Source organism: Chanodichthys erythropterus, chromosome 5 (genome assembly GCF_024489055.1).
Source record: "Chanodichthys erythropterus isolate Z2021 chromosome 5, ASM2448905v1, whole genome shotgun sequence".
Taxonomy (NCBI): domain Eukaryota; kingdom Metazoa; phylum Chordata; class Actinopteri; order Cypriniformes; family Xenocyprididae; genus Chanodichthys; species Chanodichthys erythropterus.
This window is the reverse complement of record NC_090225.1, coordinates 35,306,422-35,327,977: the sequence shown is the minus strand read 5'-3', so window position 1 is coordinate 35,327,977 and position 21,556 is coordinate 35,306,422. Positions and strand designations below refer to the sequence as shown.

The following is a 21,556-nucleotide window of genomic DNA, read 5'->3' as shown; positions in this document are numbered from 1 at the left end:
GCATAAACCACATTCTTAAATATGCTGAGGTCAGAGATCTGCGATAACTGGTATTAAGTATATATATATATATATATATATATAACACAACTATATTAATTATATTATAATATATTTTATTATATTATATTAGGATTACAGTAGGATTTTTTTTTTTTTTTAAAGAAACAAGTATTTTTATTTAACAAGGATACATTAAACTAATCAAAAATGACAGAAAAGGCATTTCCAATGTTACAAAAGATTTCCATTTCAATTAAATGTTTTTCTTTCTAACTTTTTATTCATTATAGAATCCTGGAAAAATTATATATCATGGTTTAAACAAAAATATTAAGCAGCTTTGATCACCATGATTTTTGAAGGATAATGTGACATAAAAGACTGGAGTTATGATGCTGAAAATTTAGCTTTGACATCTCAGGAATAAATTATATTTTAAAATAGACTTAAACAGGAAAAGGGTTATTTAAAATTGTAATAATATTCAACAATATTGCTGTTTTACTGTATTTCTGATCAAATAAATGCAGAGTGGGTGAGCATAACAGACCTATTTCAGACTTATTTAATAACAGGACTTACAGACCTCAAACTTTTGAACGGTATGGCTTTACAGCTAACAAACCATCTGAAATTCAACATACATTGTTGTTTCTCATTATCAGGTTTTTACTGACCGAATCATTGAGTTTATTCCCAGAATTCCATTTACAAGAGACAATGTGTTATATTTTATAAGAATCCAAAACCTTGTGTGATTTAATTTCAGTACACAATAACCAAATTATAAAGTACTGTATATAAGCAAAGGAGGCCCCAGGACTACGTCATGTAAAAGAGATGATTGTTTTCATATAACAACTGTAAAAGCATTAGCTCCCCTCCCGAATTCACAGGGGTAAGAAAAGCTTTATATGTGTTGGACGATCATGCTTATGTTACAGAGACTCCAGCATACTGGTCTTTGTTTTCAGGGTAATACCGCTGAAGAGCAGGCTTTAGGGAATATTAACTGAAGATAAGTATCTGGCAACATGATTTGGCAAACATGATAAAATTCAATAAGGATTCTAACGTAAAGGAAAGGAAAACATAGCTGTTGTGCACGAATACCACATGTTGTAAAGGGCCGACTGCACCGGTCACAGCTTGGCTTTTGTCAGACAAGCCTGTTAGTAATCTCACCAATCACGAGCAGCCCGGGCCATGTGCATCTTTACACCTTGACGCACAGCGAATAGAGTTCAAGGGGAAAAATTCAGCTAAGAGACAAACCCGAGACAGTGTAATGAAAACATCTCTCATGTCATGTGATACATGTGTGGTGTCTCAATTTTAATAGACTTTGGTAACTTGGGTAGATATTTTCCAGAAGGGCGCATTAGATCAGACGAACAGATCGAAAAATGATAAACACTGTCCAAGACTTTGAGACAATGTGCCTCTCCAGCATTCGCATTGGGGAACGTAAACATGGAATCCTTTGTTTGATGTTAGCGACTGGTCCTGGGGAAATGTGGACCGGAGAAACCACTCAAAGCACCGAAAAGCAGGCCTGTTTTGTATAAGGGTGTTGTGATGCATTAGTGAAGATACTGAAAGCATATCCATGACTTGTCTGACCGGCCATTTTAACCACTAATAGAACGAAAAACTTGAAAGAGGCTGGAGGAATAAGACCCAAATGTTTGCAAAAAAAAAAAAAAAAAAACCCTATAACATTGTTTGCTTTTCCACTAGCACAATGGTAATTCTAGAAATTAGATAATACCATTGTTGATACTAAATAGTGTCATTTTAATAAAAAAACATTTTCATTTAATGAAATCGCCTGTCTTTCAACGATAAAAGTCTATAAAAGTGTATCACTGTGCTACTGGAGAGGCAAAGCAAAAGCAATGCATTTACTGTTGACCAGCTGCTTTGGGTTTCATGGCATTTACAGAGATTACTTGTTTGGTTTGTGGTGGTTTTGGTTTGATGGATAAGACACGATGTGCTGAAAATTTGAATGTGGCCCAAAACTCTGTCATCTCCACGCCAACGAGAGACAGAAATTGGATTTGTAACCAGATAACATCAGTTTACTTTCAAATATCTGGTTGCAAACTTGAATCCGGAAACCCTCTCAACTAAAAATTAAGACATTAAAGGTGCCCTAGAACCCTATTTCACAAGGTGTAATATAAGTCTAAGGTGTCCCCAGAATGTGTCTGTGAAGTTTCAGCTCAAAATACCCCATAGATTTTTTTTATTATACAATGTTTTAACTGCCTATTTTGGGGCATAATTAAAAATGCACAGATTCTGTGCATATCCCCTTTAAATGCTCGTGATCCCCGCCCCCAAGCTCGCAAATCTATAATACACTAAATAAGTTCACACATCTAATATAACCCTCAAAATGGATCTTTACAAAGTGTTTGTGATGCAGCATATCAGATCATGTAAGTATGGTATTTATTTTGCAGTTGTTTAAATTTGATTCTGAATGAGTTTGATAGTATGCTGATAGTAAAGCTAACATTACACACTGTTGGAGAGATTTATAAAGAATGAAGATGCGTTTATGAATTATACAGACTGCAAGTGTTTAAAAATGAAAATAACGACAGTCTTGTCTCCGTGAATACAGGAAGAAACAATGGTAACTTTAACCACATTTAACAGTACATTAGCAACATGCTAACGAAACTAAATATCATTAAATATATCATGATATTATGGATCATGAACAGTTATTATCGTTCCATCTGCCATTTTCGCTATTGTCCTTGCTTGCTTCACAATACCTGCATAAAGTCTGTTGATTCGTTGTGCAGCTCCAGACGTTAATACTGGCTTGTCTAATGCCTTGAACATGGGCTGGCATATGCAAATATTGGGGTCATACATATTAATGATCCCGACTGTTACGTAACCAACTGTTACGTTTTTCAGTGGTCTTTTGCACAAATCAAATTTACATAAGAAGGAGGAAACAATGGAGTTTGAGACTCACTGTATGTAATTTCCATGTACTGAACTCTAATTATGTAACTATGCCAAGGTAAATTCAATTTTAAGCACCTTTAAAGGCACACTGTGCAAATTTTCGCCATCTTTACATCTACAGCCAGTGGAAAAGAATTGGGACGGGACTTGGGCAGAAATCATGTTCATGGAAGAGATTATTAATGTTACTATAGTATGAAGCACAGCAGAAATGAGGCCGCTGGAGCGATGGCTAATGAGAGATGAGCGCGTCACATGGCTTGAGAGCAGCAGAACTTATTATGCCGCAGTCGCTGCTTCTGCTTCTTCTGGTCAAGCGTATGTGGAGTAACGCAGTGCTGTTTATCATATTAGATATATTTGTGTGTTAAAAATGTTGATAGTGTTGCTCTGCGTTCGTTCTGCGGCTGCTATGAGATACTTAATGCACACTGCAGTAAGCTAGATCGATATTAGGCATGATGAAACATGGTACTCGCAGTAAATCAAGAAAACAAGATTTAAACAATAAGACTTACTGTGTTGAGCTTTATAACATGATTAGTTTTGTGTCGATGAATGTTTCCATCCAAACAATTGCTCAACTGTCAAATAAAATGTATATTACAGCTTCTTCTGTGCTTCCATGGTTTCTACAAAATAAAACTGGAAATCGAGGGTAACGCGGGTGTTATGTCATTGATAGGCGACATACGGACACAGTCTGTGTCCTGGTTAAAATTGCTTATTTTCTGGATTTAAACATTCTTGGAAACATTTGGGATAGTGTAAGTACACACACACAAAAAAAGAAATGCTGTTCAGTTTATTTAAACCTTTTTTTTTTTTTTTTTAACACCATTGTATCAGGTTTCTGGTTTAAATGTGATTGATTGATGTTAAATTGACTTGAAACGATTACTCTTTGACTTAACTTGATGTTTTCATATTGAAATAACATGTTTCAATCAAGTAAACCCAAACAGAACTCAATCAAACAGGATTTTCACTTCCCATCATTCTTTGCAAAGGGGCTGAACTAGGAGTGTAAATGTTGAAATAAAGTGTTATTTTAAGCAGTTTTTAGGAAGATGAGAAAATGGAAAGACTTTTTAATGTTTACTGTTCTATTATGTTGGTATTTAAAAGTTTCTGTTAATTAATAGTGTTGATTGTAAAACCATTGCCACCAATGGACTTATGATCAATTTAGGCTTTACAATGTTTTTGGTTAAGGCAATTTAGGATGAATCCAGTATCACAGAATCACAGAACATCACGAAAGTTATATAAATCACAAAATTAAACAAGAAGAATTAATTGTGAAAATCAATGTATATGAAAACAATTTATTTTTTATTTATTTATTTACTGCTTTTTATTTATTTTCCAAAACATTGCAAATTAGTTGGGCTGACACTATTAAATTAAGCTGTGCCCAACCATAGTAAATAAGTTGAATTAACCTTAATAAATTAAGTTGACCCAACGTAGGTACATTAAATTGGAATAAAAGAATTGCATAATGCTGAAATAAAGCAACTTAATCATGTGGAAATCCTTTCCATGATTTTTTTATGTTCGTTCAAATAATTATTTTTTTGAGTATAAGTACACAAGTCAACAAAAAATATATCATTGTTCTAGTGGTTTTTGGATATTTTAATCCAAAAATCTTACATATTGTGCCTTTAAGAGAAGAATATCCAAGTGCAATTTCAGACATGCTACAAAAAAAAAAAAAAAATGCATATTTGATTTCAGAGCTTTAATCTAATTATGCAATTACATATCAATTCCTAAACTGCAGTGTTGGGGAGTTACTACTACCACCAAGCATAAAGAAACAATGATCGTAAAACCTCTTTCACTTTAGTGCACTCATTTTAGTGATTCAAAAATGTATTCAAGCTTCTAATGTTCATTAATAAAGCAAAATATTTAGTTAAATGATGCTAAATGTTTTTGACTTGGTTATTATACAAATGATTATGTCTAGTTTTATTAGTTGCGTTTAGCATAAATTTATCTGTTCAGTTTTGTCACATAAATTTAAATATATATTATATCTATGTTATGAGCGAAATGAAACGAAAATGTTTCTTGAACAAAAAATCAATTACATTTTAAAATATATTGAAATAGTAATATTGTGAAATATTATTGCAATTTAACCTGTTTTTATTGTATTTTTGATATAATAAATGCAGCCTTGGTGACCACAAGAGACTTCTTTCAAAAACATTAAAAATCTCTCCAACCCCAAAAGTTTGAATGGTAGTTTATTAAAAAAAAAAAAAAAAAAAAAAAGGTAACTCTTCAGTATAGGGAACATATAATAAACTATTAACTATGACGTTTCCCTCAATAAACTCCTAATTTACTGCTTATTAATAGTTAGTAAAGTAGTTGTTAAATTTAGGTATTGGGTAGGATTAAGAATGTTGAATAAGGTCATGCATAATAAGGCATTAATATGTGCTAATAATAATAATAAGTACTAACAAATAGCCAATATTCTAGTAATATGCATGCTAATAAGCAACTATTTAAAAGACCCTAAAATAAAGTGTTAACAAAAATTTTTTAAAAAATTTAAATACACTACCATTAAAAAGCTCCCATGCTTTGTTGACTGTACTTCAAATTATGAGTAGCATATTTCAAAGTAGCTTCCCCAACACTACAGCAAAAGCAAAAGGGTCTGTCCTGGAGGAATCCTGAAGCCAGGGGCCTGTACTACTGACACAGAGCTGTAACTGAGCTGAGACATGGGGATCTGTAGACCGTAAACCTACACTGCTGGTGAAAAGTTGGCAGGTCCCGCTCACATCATTCTGGGGTAATAGATAATCATCAAAGGGAACGATGGCACTTTTTATCTGGCCCGGGTACAGACCTTCCTATTGTCCCGCACCTCTCCTCCCCTCACCTGCCCGAGCCTCTGGTGTCTTTCAGCGCCTCTTGCACTGTAGAAAGAGACTCCGCACACTTGACAATTGATACTTGTTAAATTTTATGGGCTCTCACTCTGAAAGAGTGGCTGTCTGGACTCAGTAATTTATGTGTTTGAGAATGAGCAGGTAAGCCTTAAAATCCTCACTACAGCTATGTACTCAGATGACGGGAGTCTGTGTGGAGATAATGCTACAGGTAAAAAAAAATTCAATTCACGCACATACAATCTTGCTACTGTATTCAACATAGTTGTTTCAAAATCTAACAAGCAGCCAACCTAGACTAAGGCATCATAAGCGTGTTCCCAACGTCACGCTGACTTATAAAACATTGGTTCTGGAGCCAAATTTTACATTGGGCAATCAAATGGCATCCCACCACATTACCAAAACTGTTGATTGTACGAAATTGAATTACAGTGGTTTCACGCTCTCTGCATCCATTATTCCACCACATAAAACACTATGGTTGGCACAAACCATGTTTATCTCTAATTGAATTGAATCTGTATTAAATGTAGTCTGGGTCATATTTTCATAGTTTTGTTAATGGTTCTCAAGAACTCACAAAGTTCATGGTTACCACAAAAATAATAAGCAGCACAACCATTTTCAACATGGATAAATGTTTCTTGAGCACCAAATCAGCATATTAGGATGACTTCTGAAGGATCATGTGACACTGAAAATTCAGCGTTGCTATCACAGAAATAAATTAAATCAAATATTACAAAATATTACTGCTTCACAAACGAGGATCGCACAAAATGCTGGATTTGCACAAAAGATTAACATGATGGTACGTTCTAATCGATGAGTTGAATCAACTCCACAGCAACTACATAAATTTATCCACTAATCATTCAGAAACATCCAGATGCATTCTAAAAGTTGTAACTTCTTCCCGAGTCTCTCCATCAGTGTCCGACTCCGGTTTGAACAATGTAAGGCTGAACACTGTTACTGACAATCATCCTTTTGTCTGCGTGAGATTCTCCACCTTTGTTGTTGTTGTGCAACCGAAGCATGAGCTGTTAAAGCTCCGCCCTCTTCTGGAAAGCGATGGGAGCAGCTGCTCATTTGCATTTAAAGCGACACACAAAAACGCTGTGTTTTTACTCACACCCGAATAGGGCCAAATTTGACAAGCTATAATAAATGATCTGTGAGGTATTTTGAGCTGAAACTTCACTGACACGTTCAGGGGACACTAGAGAATTACATTACATCTTGTAAAAGGGGCATTATAGGTCTCCTTTAAAAACATTAAAAAATCTTACCAACTGTAAAGTCTTGAACGGTTTACAGTTTACTTTAACAAGCCTAAAATTTTGTGCAGGCTTTTTATTTTTCAAGATATCAAGGCAGGTTACTAGGTTTTGTAACAGAACTGATATATTTGGTTGAATGGATTCGACAGCAGACAGAATGAACCTACTTGTGGAAACTGGTGCAGTGCGCGTAGATGCGGAGTTTGTCTCGGATCACCCGCCCAGGTCGTGGTTTCCTCTGGAGACCTGCGACGTGCACCGCAAGCACCCTGGGGCCCACCAGACGTTTAAAGAGCAGAGATAACCAGTAATCCTACAATACCAACACACAAAACACATGTTAGAAAATACAAAGCATCACCAAGGCATTTTTTACTGGAACTTGGCCATGTCAACACGCATGTAAGGTCAAGCCGTTCTGCCATGGAGTCGTGTTAGCGTGGTGCACCTCTGCACAAGAAACATGATTCATGCAAGATGATTCTGGTATAAATACACTGGACAGACGTGGCATTTATTCACCAGCAGAAATCCAATGAATTCCAGCATCTTTCCATCTTTAAAAAAGGAGATTTAATTTCGGAATTGTTCAAAAGAAAACTGTAGAAAACTGAATTTAAAAAGTGAAAAAAGAGGGATTTGTAAGTTTCTTGTATCTGCCTTCACTTTAGTAAGAAAGACTCTTCTTTTTTTTTTTTTTTAGAGATAGAAGAAAATGCACATGTGCTTCAGTCTTTTATTGAAAGAGACATTTTCTTGGATGTTCGAATGGAGAAATATAAGCATAGTCTTTCTTTGGAAGCCTTTCCTGTAAAAACTGAGAAACAAAAAATCTTCTCCTGACCATAAAGAATGAAATGGAGAGACACATAATATAGTTTTTGCTTTTCACTATCTGGGGGAGCAACAAATTTTCAGTCATGCTCTTAGAGACATTTATAAAACAATAAAAACTGAGAAAGATGTGTATCCAATATGTGTCTTTAAAAAATGGGCTCCTAGAACACCTGCATTATATATTGCATGAATTGTCAACAATTGACATTGTCAAAGGGACTAAATGTGTAACCCACAAACCAAACACAAAAGAATGTGTGTGTGTGTGTGTGTGGTTCAGGTAAATCCTACATTATAGAGACAAAATGTCCCCACAAAGATGGCAATAACCGAAACCCTGGAAACCATAAGGAAAACAGCTTATAAATCATACTTTATATCATAATTATGTTTTTTAAAAAATGTAAAAATGCTAAAAGTTTTCTGAGGGTTGTGTTTGGATACTCTTTAGATAGAATATATAGTTTATATAGTTTTATAATATATAGGATAGAATATATAGTTTTTACAGTATAAAAATCATTATGTCTATGGAAAGTCCCCATAAATCATGAAAATACATGTGTGTGTGTGTTTGTGTTTATGGATTGTGCTCACAACAGCAAATCAGTTCAAGCTAAATGTTATAATGCTGTTATCACTGGCCAAAGTCAGTATTTTACACAATGTCAGCACATTTAACTTACAACGATCCAGTAAAACCTCTCATTTTATGCACAAAGAATAGTATAAATTGTACAAAGTACATTAACTGGGCAAGTGTAACCAGAGAACTGTTTCCTATGTGATTACATACCTTTAAATTGCACGGAAAAGAGCGATGGCTACCTGAATTTCACATGCATGACTACAGTAGGTCTCTCCTAATACCTCTCATCAGTTCCTAAATTCAACACCTAATTGAACTGGTTCAAAGCAGCATGTGTGCATCAGGAAGTTCCCATGCAATCCTGCATATGGCAGCATTTAAAGGCTTCTTTTCCAGGGAAACTTTAACTTAATTTGCTCCGGCAGCGTACATTGTGCAGCATCTGCTATAGGCAGTGGGAAAAAGAGACTCAGGGATGGGTGGGTCTCTTTAGTCTTAACAATGCAATTTTATGGAAGAAAAAAAAAAAGTTTTATAAACATAACTTAAATCTCAAGTACTGTTAAATAAGAATGATTGCAATGTGATATGATGCAGTGAAAGTTCTCAAATTTACTGTTTAAATGGAATTCGATTTCAAAATTTGATTTTAAATGAATGATGTCGATCCACTGACTTATGATGAGGCTTGAAATTGAAATGAAATCACACCATGTATGTTCATTGGCAAGAGGAGAACTGGCCCCCCGACTGAACCTGGTTTCTCCCAAGGTTTTTTTCTCCATTTCTGTCACCTGATGGAGATTGGGTTCCTTGCCATTGTCGCCTTTTTGCTTGCTTAGTTGGAGACACTTAACATTCGGCAATATTATTGACTTGAATGCACTTACACTATTGGATGAGAACTGAACTAAGCTGGTTTGCGTTTCCCGTACATCCCGTACTTCACTACCATAGTACGATGCATCATTGAACGAATCAACTATCTAGTCAAGACCGCTTATATTACAGAGGTGGTGGAGTAATAACTTCTTTAAATGAATCTGTTTGAGAATGAATTAGTGCTAGATTTTGCTATAAATTACAGACATGGCATCTCAGGACTAATTCTCATTTTTCTCAGTTATTTTGCTTTATTTCCAGATTCAATCATAGGCTCATTCTTACGTACCAGAGCACGTACGCGCATGCGCACTCTTCAAAAACGGTGCTTAAAATCTCTTGACAAACTAAAATATGTAAATGACATTTGTATATATTTGAAATAAAAGTTATACATTGTACTTAATGCCAGCTTGCTTTTTTTTTTGCTCAAGATAACGATTTATCAAGTCCACATGTCGTAAAAACAAGAAACTATGCTTCTAACCGAGCCCGATCACACGAAAATGCGTATAAATAGTACGAGTGTGTAATTTCGTAGAATATATACGCCAAAATGAGTTTAAGCGTGCTTATAGTACGCAGTTTTTCGCGTGCATATTATACGCACTTTATGGCGTATTATATGTACGAAACCCCCACCCCCATCCTACCCAATAGCGTATCATATACATGCCATAAAGTGCGTATCATATGCACGCGAAAAAATGCGTACCATAAGCACGCCAAAACTCATTTTGGCATATATATTCTACGAGATTACACACTCGTACTATTTATACGCATTTTCATGTGATCGTGTTGTCTAACCACAAGTTTGCGATGTAGTTTGTGAATGTTCGTTTCATAGATGGCTTCGGGAAACACCAAATCGTTGAACTATGTTAGTTACGACAGAACATAAAATGTTAGTTGGCTAACGATGCTTTTGGGAAACGCACCCCTGGACGTTGACATTACTGATTGATTAATTGAGCTCATTCCATAATTGACGAACTTTACACAGTAATTGAACCAAACTGAATCAAAACTGAACTGATTTTACAGCAATTCTGTTTGCATTGTTAAATCATTATTTTCCTGATTGTCACTGTAAAGCTGCTTTGAAACATCTGTATTGTATAAAGCGCTGTATAAATAAAGGTGACTTGACTTTAAAATAAAAAAGTCAACATCTTCGGCTTGTAGAAAATAATTATTGCTTGAGTGCAATTTAATACCAGAGACTACCATCTAGATTGGAGGGTTTTATTAGAGGGGGGTGCAAGGGCCCATGGAAAATTTTCACATATATTTTTAGGCTATCAAAAGTTTACTCAGGCGTAGGTGCACTAGGCAGCTACAGTCAACATCATAATGATGACAAACCTCAAAAGTGCCCACCTCACCCAACCTCCAAGTCTCTGTGTTGTCAGATAATACCAGCATTTCTCAGCCCATCCAGTAAAATTGAGAAAGTGCAGCGGCTATAATGACTGAATAACATAAAAACCACTTTAATAATGAATAAATTAAAGTCAAACCACTAAAGACCTGAGAGATTAAAGGATATGACCAACTGCTTGTCTATAATTCCAACAGGATATAAGCAAATGCCAGACATGCACATATTAACTTAACGTGAGAGTGTGCAACAAAAACGAAGCCACATAATAAACAACTGGGAGTGACAGTAACCTACAATTTCAATAATATTTAAAGGTGAAGTATGCACCACTAACCACAGACACTAAATGGAATTGCAAAAATAACTATTTTCTGGAGAAAATGTGAGTGGTGCTTGCCAGTGCTAAACTTTATGCCAGGATGCTGGAGTTTGCCATGGCCCCAGGTCATGCCCACCTCAATGCCTTTATGATATTCTGATGTTGGAATATTACTGGGTACGTTGCTATTAGGCACAGTGTGTGTTCAAGTGGTTGCTAGGGGATTCCAGGTGTTTGCTAGGTGGTTGAGTCAAAACAGTCCACTTTCAAGATATGTCTGGGGCAGCTTCTCAGTGTTGTGCGAAACCAGCAGTACACCTCTCTTCAATAATCTAAATGATAATTAATAGTAAATGATAATAATATAAAATAGAAACAATGTGCAGATTATTAAAGAGAGGTGTGCTATTACTTTCACCTGGCAGGAAAAAGAACAGAAACAAAATAAAAATAAATATTAGAATGAAATCATAGTTAACATTGATATTAATATTAATATGAGTATTGAAGATACTAATAAAACTAATAAAAAAGTAATAAATAACTAACTACATAACTAAAATAGCTAAGCTAAAACAACTAAAAATAAATAACTAATAAAAAATAAATAAAAATTCTTGAAAAAAGGTTCTGCTTTCACTCTGTAGATAGAACGATAGAGTAATAACTCAATGAAGAAAGTACATGCATACTTTTTTGGGATTTCTAGCCATTTCATATCACATTTTTATTAATCTTGATTTCTCACAACTTGTGTGCTTTTCCCGGGGCGCTAACAAAGCCGTGCACAGAAGTCCAACGGCCAGGTTTTTTGCTGAATACAATACCAAACCCTATTGTATACCCTCGTGGGATATAGAGCATGTGTATCATGGGATCATTCTGTAATACTTTTGCATATTTTTTTTAAAAGCTTAATGCTGGTCGCAATTCACTGCCATTATAAGGACTTTATATTATATATTATACTAGCATTTGTGGTCCGAAAAAGAAAGAAAAGCATTAGAACAACACACGACGACTTAATTTTAATTTTAAGGTGAACTATCCCTTTAATATTCTAAAGGAGTAAATATATAGTTATAAGGGAATTAATGACATTCTTCTTGTGAAATCTCTTGGAATGATGGATAAATCAATCAAAATCAAAAAGACTAGAGTGAAAAAACACAAGAACCAGCGTGAGAGAACAGGAAAAAAAGCAGCGAAGTAGGAAGAGAGGATGAGATGCTGAGGTGTGAAGGAAAAGAAAAGGAGACATGACTCAGTAAGGCATTAAAGAGAAAAGGTTGAACCGTAAATTTTCTGCGCAGGCCGACATGTTGCGGCTGTTGCGAATTCTCGCTGTGGGGCTTCTGGCAGTTCCCACAGACATCCAGCTATGTTTAAAGCATTGCAATCCCAGCAGGGGGCGATTGGTCCTTGGAATAACTAGAGATATTGAATGAGAAGCAGGGGGGAAAAAAGATAACCGTTTCAAAAGTTGTGAGGAGTGCTTGACGAAAACGTAGCTCAAAGTGCATTTTATGGAAAGATGCTCAATCTGGCTTGTCCTGGAAGAACATACTCCTGGTGAGATTCTGGCACTGAGAAACCAGTCTCAAAGGCCCTTCAGTGAAGCGTTGTATAATCAAGAATTTCTGTATTTTTCCAAAAATGTCCTCATTATGTCTTCCTTTGGTTTTATTACTTACACGGGAACATATGTTATCTTGAGCAGGTCGACAGGTCTGGCTCTCCACTGCTGGTGGGCTGTAAAAGAACTGAGGGCCACGAGCAGATAATGTATCTATCAGCATTTGGAGTCAGTGAGGACTGCACGAACAGAACCTGAAGGTAAGCTGCATGTGAAGCTAAAATCAGTGGGACTGTTTCAGTGTTAAGCTGTTTAATGTTCTCTATTTGAAAACATTGTAAAAGAAGGATCCTGGCAAAAACGTTATTTTATTCATATGTATAATTTGTAGTCACATAGGCATCAGTGTTAAATTTCCATTTGATGTTCTGTTGAGAGTGACTATACTTTGTGTTTGGTGTCCCAGAGAGGGAAAAAAAATAAATAAATAAATAAATAATGGCAATTTTGGAAAGTTACCTTTATTTTCCCCCTAAATTCTTTTAATATGTTTCTATGACTAACAAAACGTGGAAGATTTATTACTCTGAAAAAATATATATTTTTGATATATTTTTATATTTATTCATTTATACATTTAAGTATTTTAACAACAAAAAAGAATGTAATGTTGTAACATAACCTATGTTGACTGCCTTTCCAAATAAAAGAAAAATTTATATTTTCAAATGTATATTATTTATTTAGTGTCACTGCTAATCTATTGCAGTTTTTGTTCATATTTTGAATTAGATTTTCTGTGTTCTTTTTCATTTTAGTTAAGTTTTTAGTAATTAGTTGTGTGTTTTTGTCATTTTTATTAGTTTTAGTTTAAAAGAAAATGTGTATATAGTTTTTATTAAGTTTTAGGTTTATTTAGTTATCATTATTTTAGTACTTAAACTGGAAATGTTGCCTTGGCAACTAGCTGAAATACAGTAAGTTTTAGTAAAATTTTAGTTAAATATTTCAGTTAAAGGAATGGTTCACCCAAAAATGAAAATTTGATATTTATCTGCTTACCCCCAGGGCATCCAAGTTGTAGGTGACTTTGTTTCTTCAGTAGAACAACAAATGATGATTTTTAACTCCAACCGTTGCAGTCTGTCAGTCGTATAATGCATGTCAATGGGAACATAATCTATGAGAGTAATAAAAACACAAACAGACAAATCCAAATGAAACCCTGCGGCTCGTGACGACAGATTGATGTCCTAAGACACGAAATGATCGGTTTGTGCGAGAAACCGAACAGTATTTATATAATTTTTTCCTCTAATACACCACTATGTCCAACTGCCTTGTGCACGGCATCCGGTGCGTGAGGTGTGTATGCGTTCTGTCATAGTTTAAAGGATTAGTCTACATTCAAATAAAATTTTCCTGATAATTTACTGACCCACATGTCATTCAAGATGTTCATGTCTTTCTTTCTTCAGTCAAAAAGAAATTAAGGTTTTTGATGAAAACATTCCAGGATTATTCTTCTTATAGTGGACTTCAATGGTCTCCAGACGGTTGACGGTCAAAATTAGCTTTAGTGCAGCTTCAAAGGACTTTAAACGATACCAGACGAGGAATAAGGGTCTTATCTAGCGAAACGATCGGCCATTTTCTAAAACAGTATATGCTTTATAAACACAAATGATCACCTTGCACGTGCTTCCACTTTCCGTATTCTTCAAAAAGCTTACGCTGTTGTAAGTAGTAGTAGAATAGGGAAGGGTAGGACATACAGCGTAAGATTTTTGAAGAATACGGAAAGCAGAAGCACGTGCAAGGCGATCATTTGTGTTTATAAAGCATATACAGTTGTATTTTTTTTAGAAAATGGCCGATCGTTTCACTAGATAAGACCCTTATTCCTCGTCTGGTATCGTTTAAAGCCCTTTGAAGCTGCGCTAAAGCTAATTTTGGCCGTCAACCGTCTGGAGACCATTGAAGTCCACTATAAGGAGAATAATCTTGGAATGTTTTAATCAAAAACATTAATTTCTTTTTGACTAAAGAAAGAAAGACATGAACATCTTGGATGACATTGGGGTCAGTAAATTATCAGGAAATTTTTTTTGAAAGTGGACTAATCCTTTAAACTACGCCAGAGTGCGTACACACCTCACGCACCGGATGCCGTGCACAAGGCAGTTGGACATAGCGGTGTATTAGAGGTAAAAAATTATATAAATACTGTTCAGTTTCTCGCGCAAACCGATCGTTTCATGTCTTAGGACATCAATGTGTCATCACGAGCCACAGGGTTTCATTTGGATTTGTCTGTGCATGATTTTTTGACTCTTATAGATGGTGTTCCCATTGACATGCATTATTTGACTGACAGACGGCAGCGGTTGGAGTTAAAAATCATCATTTTTGTTCTACTGAAGAAACAAAGTCACCCACATCTTGGATGCCCTGGGGGTAAAGCAGATAAACATCAAATTTTCATTTTTGGGTGAACTATCCCTTTAAAGTTGAACAATACAAGGATAAACGAAACTGCTCTTGTAAATTTACATGCATTTTAGCATTAGATGTTAAACCTTACTGTTTTACACAGAATTGTAGTAACTGTAATTAAATTACAGAAAAATTAAGAGTAGTTCCTTACTTTGATTTTTCAAGGGAACAGTAATTAATTAAAACTTAGTAATGCCTTATACCCAACACTGGTCATACCAAAATCGAATGTTAAGCATATAGTCTCCTACAGTTGTGGCCTTTCCTACAGCTGCTCAAATCAAACTGAAATTTAACTGAAGTCTTCTGTTTGTCCCGTCTCCAAGGGTCTGACCTGCAGACACTGTGAAAGAGTGAGCTCTACATAATTCAGGAGAAAGTTGGCAGCGGTCTGGAGGGTGGGGCTACCTGCGGAGTGCCCTCGTCTCAGGTTGCAGTGCTGTCAGCATCTGGCTGTTCCACACAGTGGGGCACACATGTAGAGGGGGTGGGAGACAGGTGACATTGTCTCGGGCTTGAATTTCAGTGCAGTTCACCTCAGCTGCCTAGTATTCAACACCACTAAACACCTTTCATCTTGGCTAATAGGTCCCACGGGAAAAGCCGTAAGGTGCCTGAGCCACATGCTAAAGACTGACTCTGTCTAAGACCATTTTCAAACACTTCATGTGGAAAAAAACTACACCCAGGTAATTTTTACATATGCGTTTTAGGCGGTTTTACAATACGGTAACGAGCATACCACACAGATCACTGCGTATGGTGCTAATTTGCGTAACCTTTAGTGCGTGTGGTATATGACTTGAATCCGTCTGCTAGTTATGTCTGAGTGTTAAAAAACTTTGGCTTTGGCTTGTTTATGTGTTTAAACTTACAGGTAAAGGGTTGAAGTTCTGGTCGACGAGGTGATTGTATCCATAATCAAAAAAAGAATGTCGGAGTACAACATCAATTCCATGAGCTGCAGCGATACCAAGAGTGTTGAGCCATCTAAAGCAGAAACAGAGTTCAAAGAAAAATTAAGTTTAAATATGAGAACATTAGGAATGCAACTGGTAAAAAAAATAAAGAAAGAAAAAATAAATAAATAAAGAAAAAAAGTTCCGCAACATTTTATGCATGAAAGGCATTTTCCGTGTGCGAGATTCAGCGGTAACACTTTTCAATAAGGTTCATTAGTTAAACATTAATGTATTAACTAACATGAACTAACCATGAGCAATACATTTGTTACTGTATTTACTAATCTTTGTTAACGTTAGCTAATGAAAATAAAGTTGTTCATTGTTTGTTCATGTTAGTTCACAGTGCATTAACTAATGTTAACAAGATTTGAATAATGTATTAGTAGACGTTGAAATTAACATTAACAAAAAATAATAAATGTTGTAGAAGTTCAGTTCATTATTACTTAATGTTAACTAATGTAGTTAACTAATGTTGACTAATGAACCTTATTGTAAAGTGTTACAGATTCAGTTTACAAAACATGACAAAAAAAAGAAAAAGAAAAAAAAAGGAATTGGCACAACAAACAAATTCAGAGTTCAAGGTCCATTGAAAAGTAGTATTTTATCAACATGTTACCATCTTGTTGTTTAACATTAGGAATCCAACAAGAATTTGTCAGGTTTTTGCATTTTTCACAGACAACCATAAACAGTTATGTCACTTTTCATTCATTTAAAAAAAACAATTTCTATGGAGAAAAAAAAAAAAAAAAAACTGGCATGAGCTGCAGTGGAAAACAAATGTACAATGCAAATTGTTCAAGGCAAAGGAGCACTTTATGTTAAACTATTCAAAACAGGCCATAAGTATATGGAGTTTTATGTAGTTTGGACTGAGTTGCATGTGGCCTGGATAAGTGCTTTGGTAGAAATTGTACTGCAATATGGTTGACAAGGCATCTTTCACTGGGTCACAGCACTGTTACATTCTTATTTGCAAGGATTTTTGTAATACACATTTTATTTGTATAGCGCTTTTCATACATATAATACAGCAATTAAGTGATTAATTAATTAATTACTTACAGAAAACCAGCAGCAAATGAGTCAGACAAATTATTGGTGCCCCCTGCCCAAGCAGGACCAACTCCACCCAGCCACACACGCTTCTCTGGAGCATGAGTTTGAACGATCTGAAAGAAAGATATAGACAAATCTTTATCAGATGAGATTAACTATCAATAATTGAGTGATGATGGTTGTTCAGGTTTGATTCTTCCATAGTCAACTATTTTAGTCCAACAAGATGAGACCATCTGACTGATATTAACCAGATTACATACACTGTATATATATATATATATATGTCGTTGTTTTAACATCTCAAAGAACATGTATAACACACACACACACACATATATGTTAAAACAACAACAGTACATAAATGTGGAATGTGAAATCCGAAATACGTCCAAAATATCCAAATACAAAATAAATTACTGTTTTTTTGGGGTCAGTAATATTTTTTTAATTAATTCTCTTATTTAGCAAGGATGCATTAAATTGATCAAAAGTGACAGTAAAGACATTTATAATTTTATAAAAGATTTCTATTTTAAATAAATTCTGTTCTTTTAAACTTTCAATTAATCAAAAAATCTTTAAAAAAGTAGCATTGCTTCCACAAAAATATTGAGCACCAATATATTAAGAATATTAAGAATGTTTTCATCAACAACCATAATAAAAAAGAAATGTTTATTGCACACCAAATCAGCATATTAGAATGATTTCTGAAGACTCCCGTAATGGCTGCTGAAAGCTAGTTTTAAAATATATTAAAACATTTTTTTTTTTTTTTTTTATTGTAATAATATTTCACAATATTACTGTTGTTACTATATTTTAAAATGAAATAAATAAATGCATCCTTGAAGAGCATAAGAGATCTTTCAAAAACACACAAATATATACAGTCAAACCAAAATTTATTCAGACGCCTTGAACATTTCATTCATTAATACAGTTTATTCACTATAGTTTAAAAAAAGGGTAATAAAATATGACAAGATCTCAGAGTTAAACTGTGTCAGAAAAATTAATCTTAATTATGTCAGATAACACTTACGCAAAGTGGTTCCAAATTTTTATCAATTTTACTGGTAGTCCACTGTATGAAGAATTTTTGGGTATAATATGTCACAGTTTACTTTATTTTGCTATCCTCACTTACATAAATGAACTATAGTGTCCTGCACCCACTAGTAAAAACATATAAAAAATGTCTGAAGAATTTTTGGTTTGACTGTATATATGTATACATAAATTGCATGGTTTGAATGGCAGTATCGACAAAAAACAAACAAACAAACAAAAAAAACAAAACAATGATTTTAAAAATACAATTATATGTACTACTCAAATGTATTAATGAAAGCCATGAACATCGTTTTTAATTTTTTCCCCATGCAGCTGACTGATAAAAACCAGCATGTTGACTCTAGATTTTGTGCTCAATATGAATCAGACTGACCATGAACAGTTCGTGGGCATGATTTGAGATCAGATCTCAACTCTGCAGCACAATACACAACCGACTGCCGTCCAGCTGCAGGGTCAGAGTCTGGTTATAATAGAACACATGTTGGGTATTAGGCATATTCCATAATAAGCCAAAGAAAGGCTCTCCTCTCACTTGTGATTCAGACACACTGTGAACCTCAGGACCTGCTGCAGTGAGTGACAGCCAGAAAATCAACACTAAAGCATAAATCGTCTTTCAAAATAAATCTGTAAACTGTCACGAACAGCAGGAGGGTACATGTGCCGCCAAATCAGCGAAGAACACCTGCAGATCCACTGAAGAAAAAAAATGTGAATTCCATCTTTTATTACTTATTTTATGTTAACAGACCTTTGCATCTTGAAGTTTAAAAGTGGAATAAGCACTTGTTCATCTGACATCACACATGTAATGGCCTCTAATCACTGTCCCACTGGGTTTGGGAGTGAACAAAACTTTGGCGTCTTTTGTTTGATATTTGTGAGGAAGGCCAGTTTCCCACCTCTTTCACTTTCAGGGGAACACTGGACCAGATGTGTGAGTTTGAGATGCATACAGCAGGAGAGCTATGTATTTATAGATTGGGCCTCCTGAGGGAAGTCTTAAATGTTGTGAAACCTGGTACTGCTTATTAGACCAAAAGGGGACTGTTCCCAGAGCTGAGCTGAGACATCATGAGGCTGTGGGGGAACTTGTAAATTGTAAACCCAATCAAAAGCTTTCCTTCCTAACTGTGCCCTGACCCACGCTCCCTTAACACTAGGCCACCTATCAGACCGGCGACAGCTTGTTTGGATGGTGCAGCTGAGGATAAACCCGGGGCCCTTGAGATAAACCCAGTTAATGAGCACTGGAGGGACTTACACTCTCTCTCACAACAACAACCTCAACACATATATTAGTACATCTCTGACCTACACATTCAAAAAGATATCTAGGCTGCCTGCCTTTAAAACAAACCAAATCTTACCTTTAAGACCTTGTTAATCTGTTCAGAGAGGGTGTCCAGAAGTCTCGTCTTCAGGAAATCTTCCACTTTGGTCACCCGCCTGTCAATGTAGTAACTGCACACATAAGAGAACATCTTCATAAGAGCTATGAAATATGAAATAAAGAATGAAAAAAAAAAAAAAGAAATTATGTAGATTAATATACATTATTCAAAAGGTTTTGAAGAGTATGTTTTAGTATTTTTGAAAGCACCCACTATGTACTCATGTACCCGCAGAGAACAGCTTCATCTCGGCCAGTCATTCGGGAATTTGACGCTGGCTTTTATGTAGACAGAGTTTAAACATGAGGTATAATTTGTTTTGGGTATGTCAATGGGCAATCTTTGGTCTTAATATATTACTTGTTCCAGAGCTAATAGATTTGGCTTAGGGGCTATATTAAGTTTCCTAACTTTATATTTACATTGAAATTAAATCCTGTACTAAGTAGAGCGCTATTTTTGTATGTTTGACTAAATTGTTTGCTTGTGTTTATTTCATATTTTACTTCTTATACTGTTATAATGGCTATTGTTTTTACTTTACATATTATTGTTCAATAAATCATATTTTATATAAATTGGTACTGAGAAAGAGTCCGTTAGTGATTACGACTTCAGTGAAAGTTACATTAATATGCCATGAGATGGCGGCAAAGACTGTCTTCATGAGTGAGTCAGTCAGTCACAAAATTTTTTATATTGAAATGGACTGAAACAAGCAAACAAGGACATTGTTTTTACTTTAAACGTCTTACGTGACGCAACTGACAAATCCATTGACTAGCGCTGTCATGGGAATGTCTTAAATGTTAAAATGACAAAGGCAAGCGCGGACATTCAAACTGATTTTGTGATTGTGAATATAAGATTGACCTGAAGAATATCAGCTAGATGCAGGTAATACACTCGCTCAGGCAACCTCTCTCTCATAATACTCTACAAATTACAGAGAGTTTCAATGAAGCGTCTCAACGTTCCTTTGTTACTAATTTTAAAGTGATGTTTTGGAATTAGTAATGGAGGCTTGGGCTCAGCTGTCAAACTGTCAACTTTGAATCCATGGTGGAAGGAAGTAGCTCTGCACAAAAGTGTGTTTTTAAAGACACTCCGTTGTTGTTCTTATTTATTTACACACTCGTGCTGTCGAACTGTGGTATAAATGCAATATCACACTAGTAGCTGTGTGATATGGCTATATACAGTGCTCAGCGTAAAGGAGTACACCCCCTTTGAAAAGTAACATTTTAAACAATATCTCAATGAACACAAAAACAATTTCCAAAATGTTGACAAGACTAAGTTTCATATAACATCTGTTTAACTTATAACATTAAAGTAAGGTTAATAATATAACTTATTACACATTTTTCAGTTTTACTCAAATTAGGGTGATGCAAAAATGAGTACACCCCACAACAAAAACTACTACATCTAGTATTTTGTATGGCCTCCATGATTTTTAATGACAGCACCAAGTCTTCTAGGCATAGAATGAACAAGTTGGCGACATTTTGCAGCATCTATCTTTTTCCATTCTTCAAGAATGAGCTCTTTTAGAGACTGGATGCTGGATGGAGAGTGATGATCAACTTGTCTCTTCAGAATTCCCCACAGGTGTTTGATTGGGTTCAGATCAGGAGCCACTGAATCACTTTCACCCTGTTCTTCTTCAGAAATCCAACAGTGGCCTTAGATGTGTGTTTAGGATCATGTTGGAAAAGTGCACAACGACCAAGGGCAAGGAGTGATGGTAGCATCT

General features: G+C 35.2%; 1 protein-coding gene across 2 annotated transcripts in view; it reads right to left on the bottom strand.

Annotated features, from left to right (window-relative positions):
- Positions 1 to 21,556, bottom strand: part of hpse2 (heparanase 2) — a 98,783-nt gene that overhangs the window by 9,894 nt on the left and 67,333 nt on the right. For both annotated transcript variants that reach the window (XM_067385531.1, XM_067385533.1), the window contains 4 exons: positions 19,774 to 19,867; positions 17,327 to 17,433; positions 16,166 to 16,280; positions 7,372 to 7,517 (listed from right to left, as the gene is read on the bottom strand). In XM_067385531.1, the coding sequence (XP_067241632.1) occupies positions 7,372 to 7,517; positions 16,166 to 16,280; positions 17,327 to 17,433; positions 19,774 to 19,867 (462 nt within the window). The remainder of the gene's footprint in view (positions 1 to 7,371; positions 7,518 to 16,165; positions 16,281 to 17,326; positions 17,434 to 19,773; positions 19,868 to 21,556) is intronic.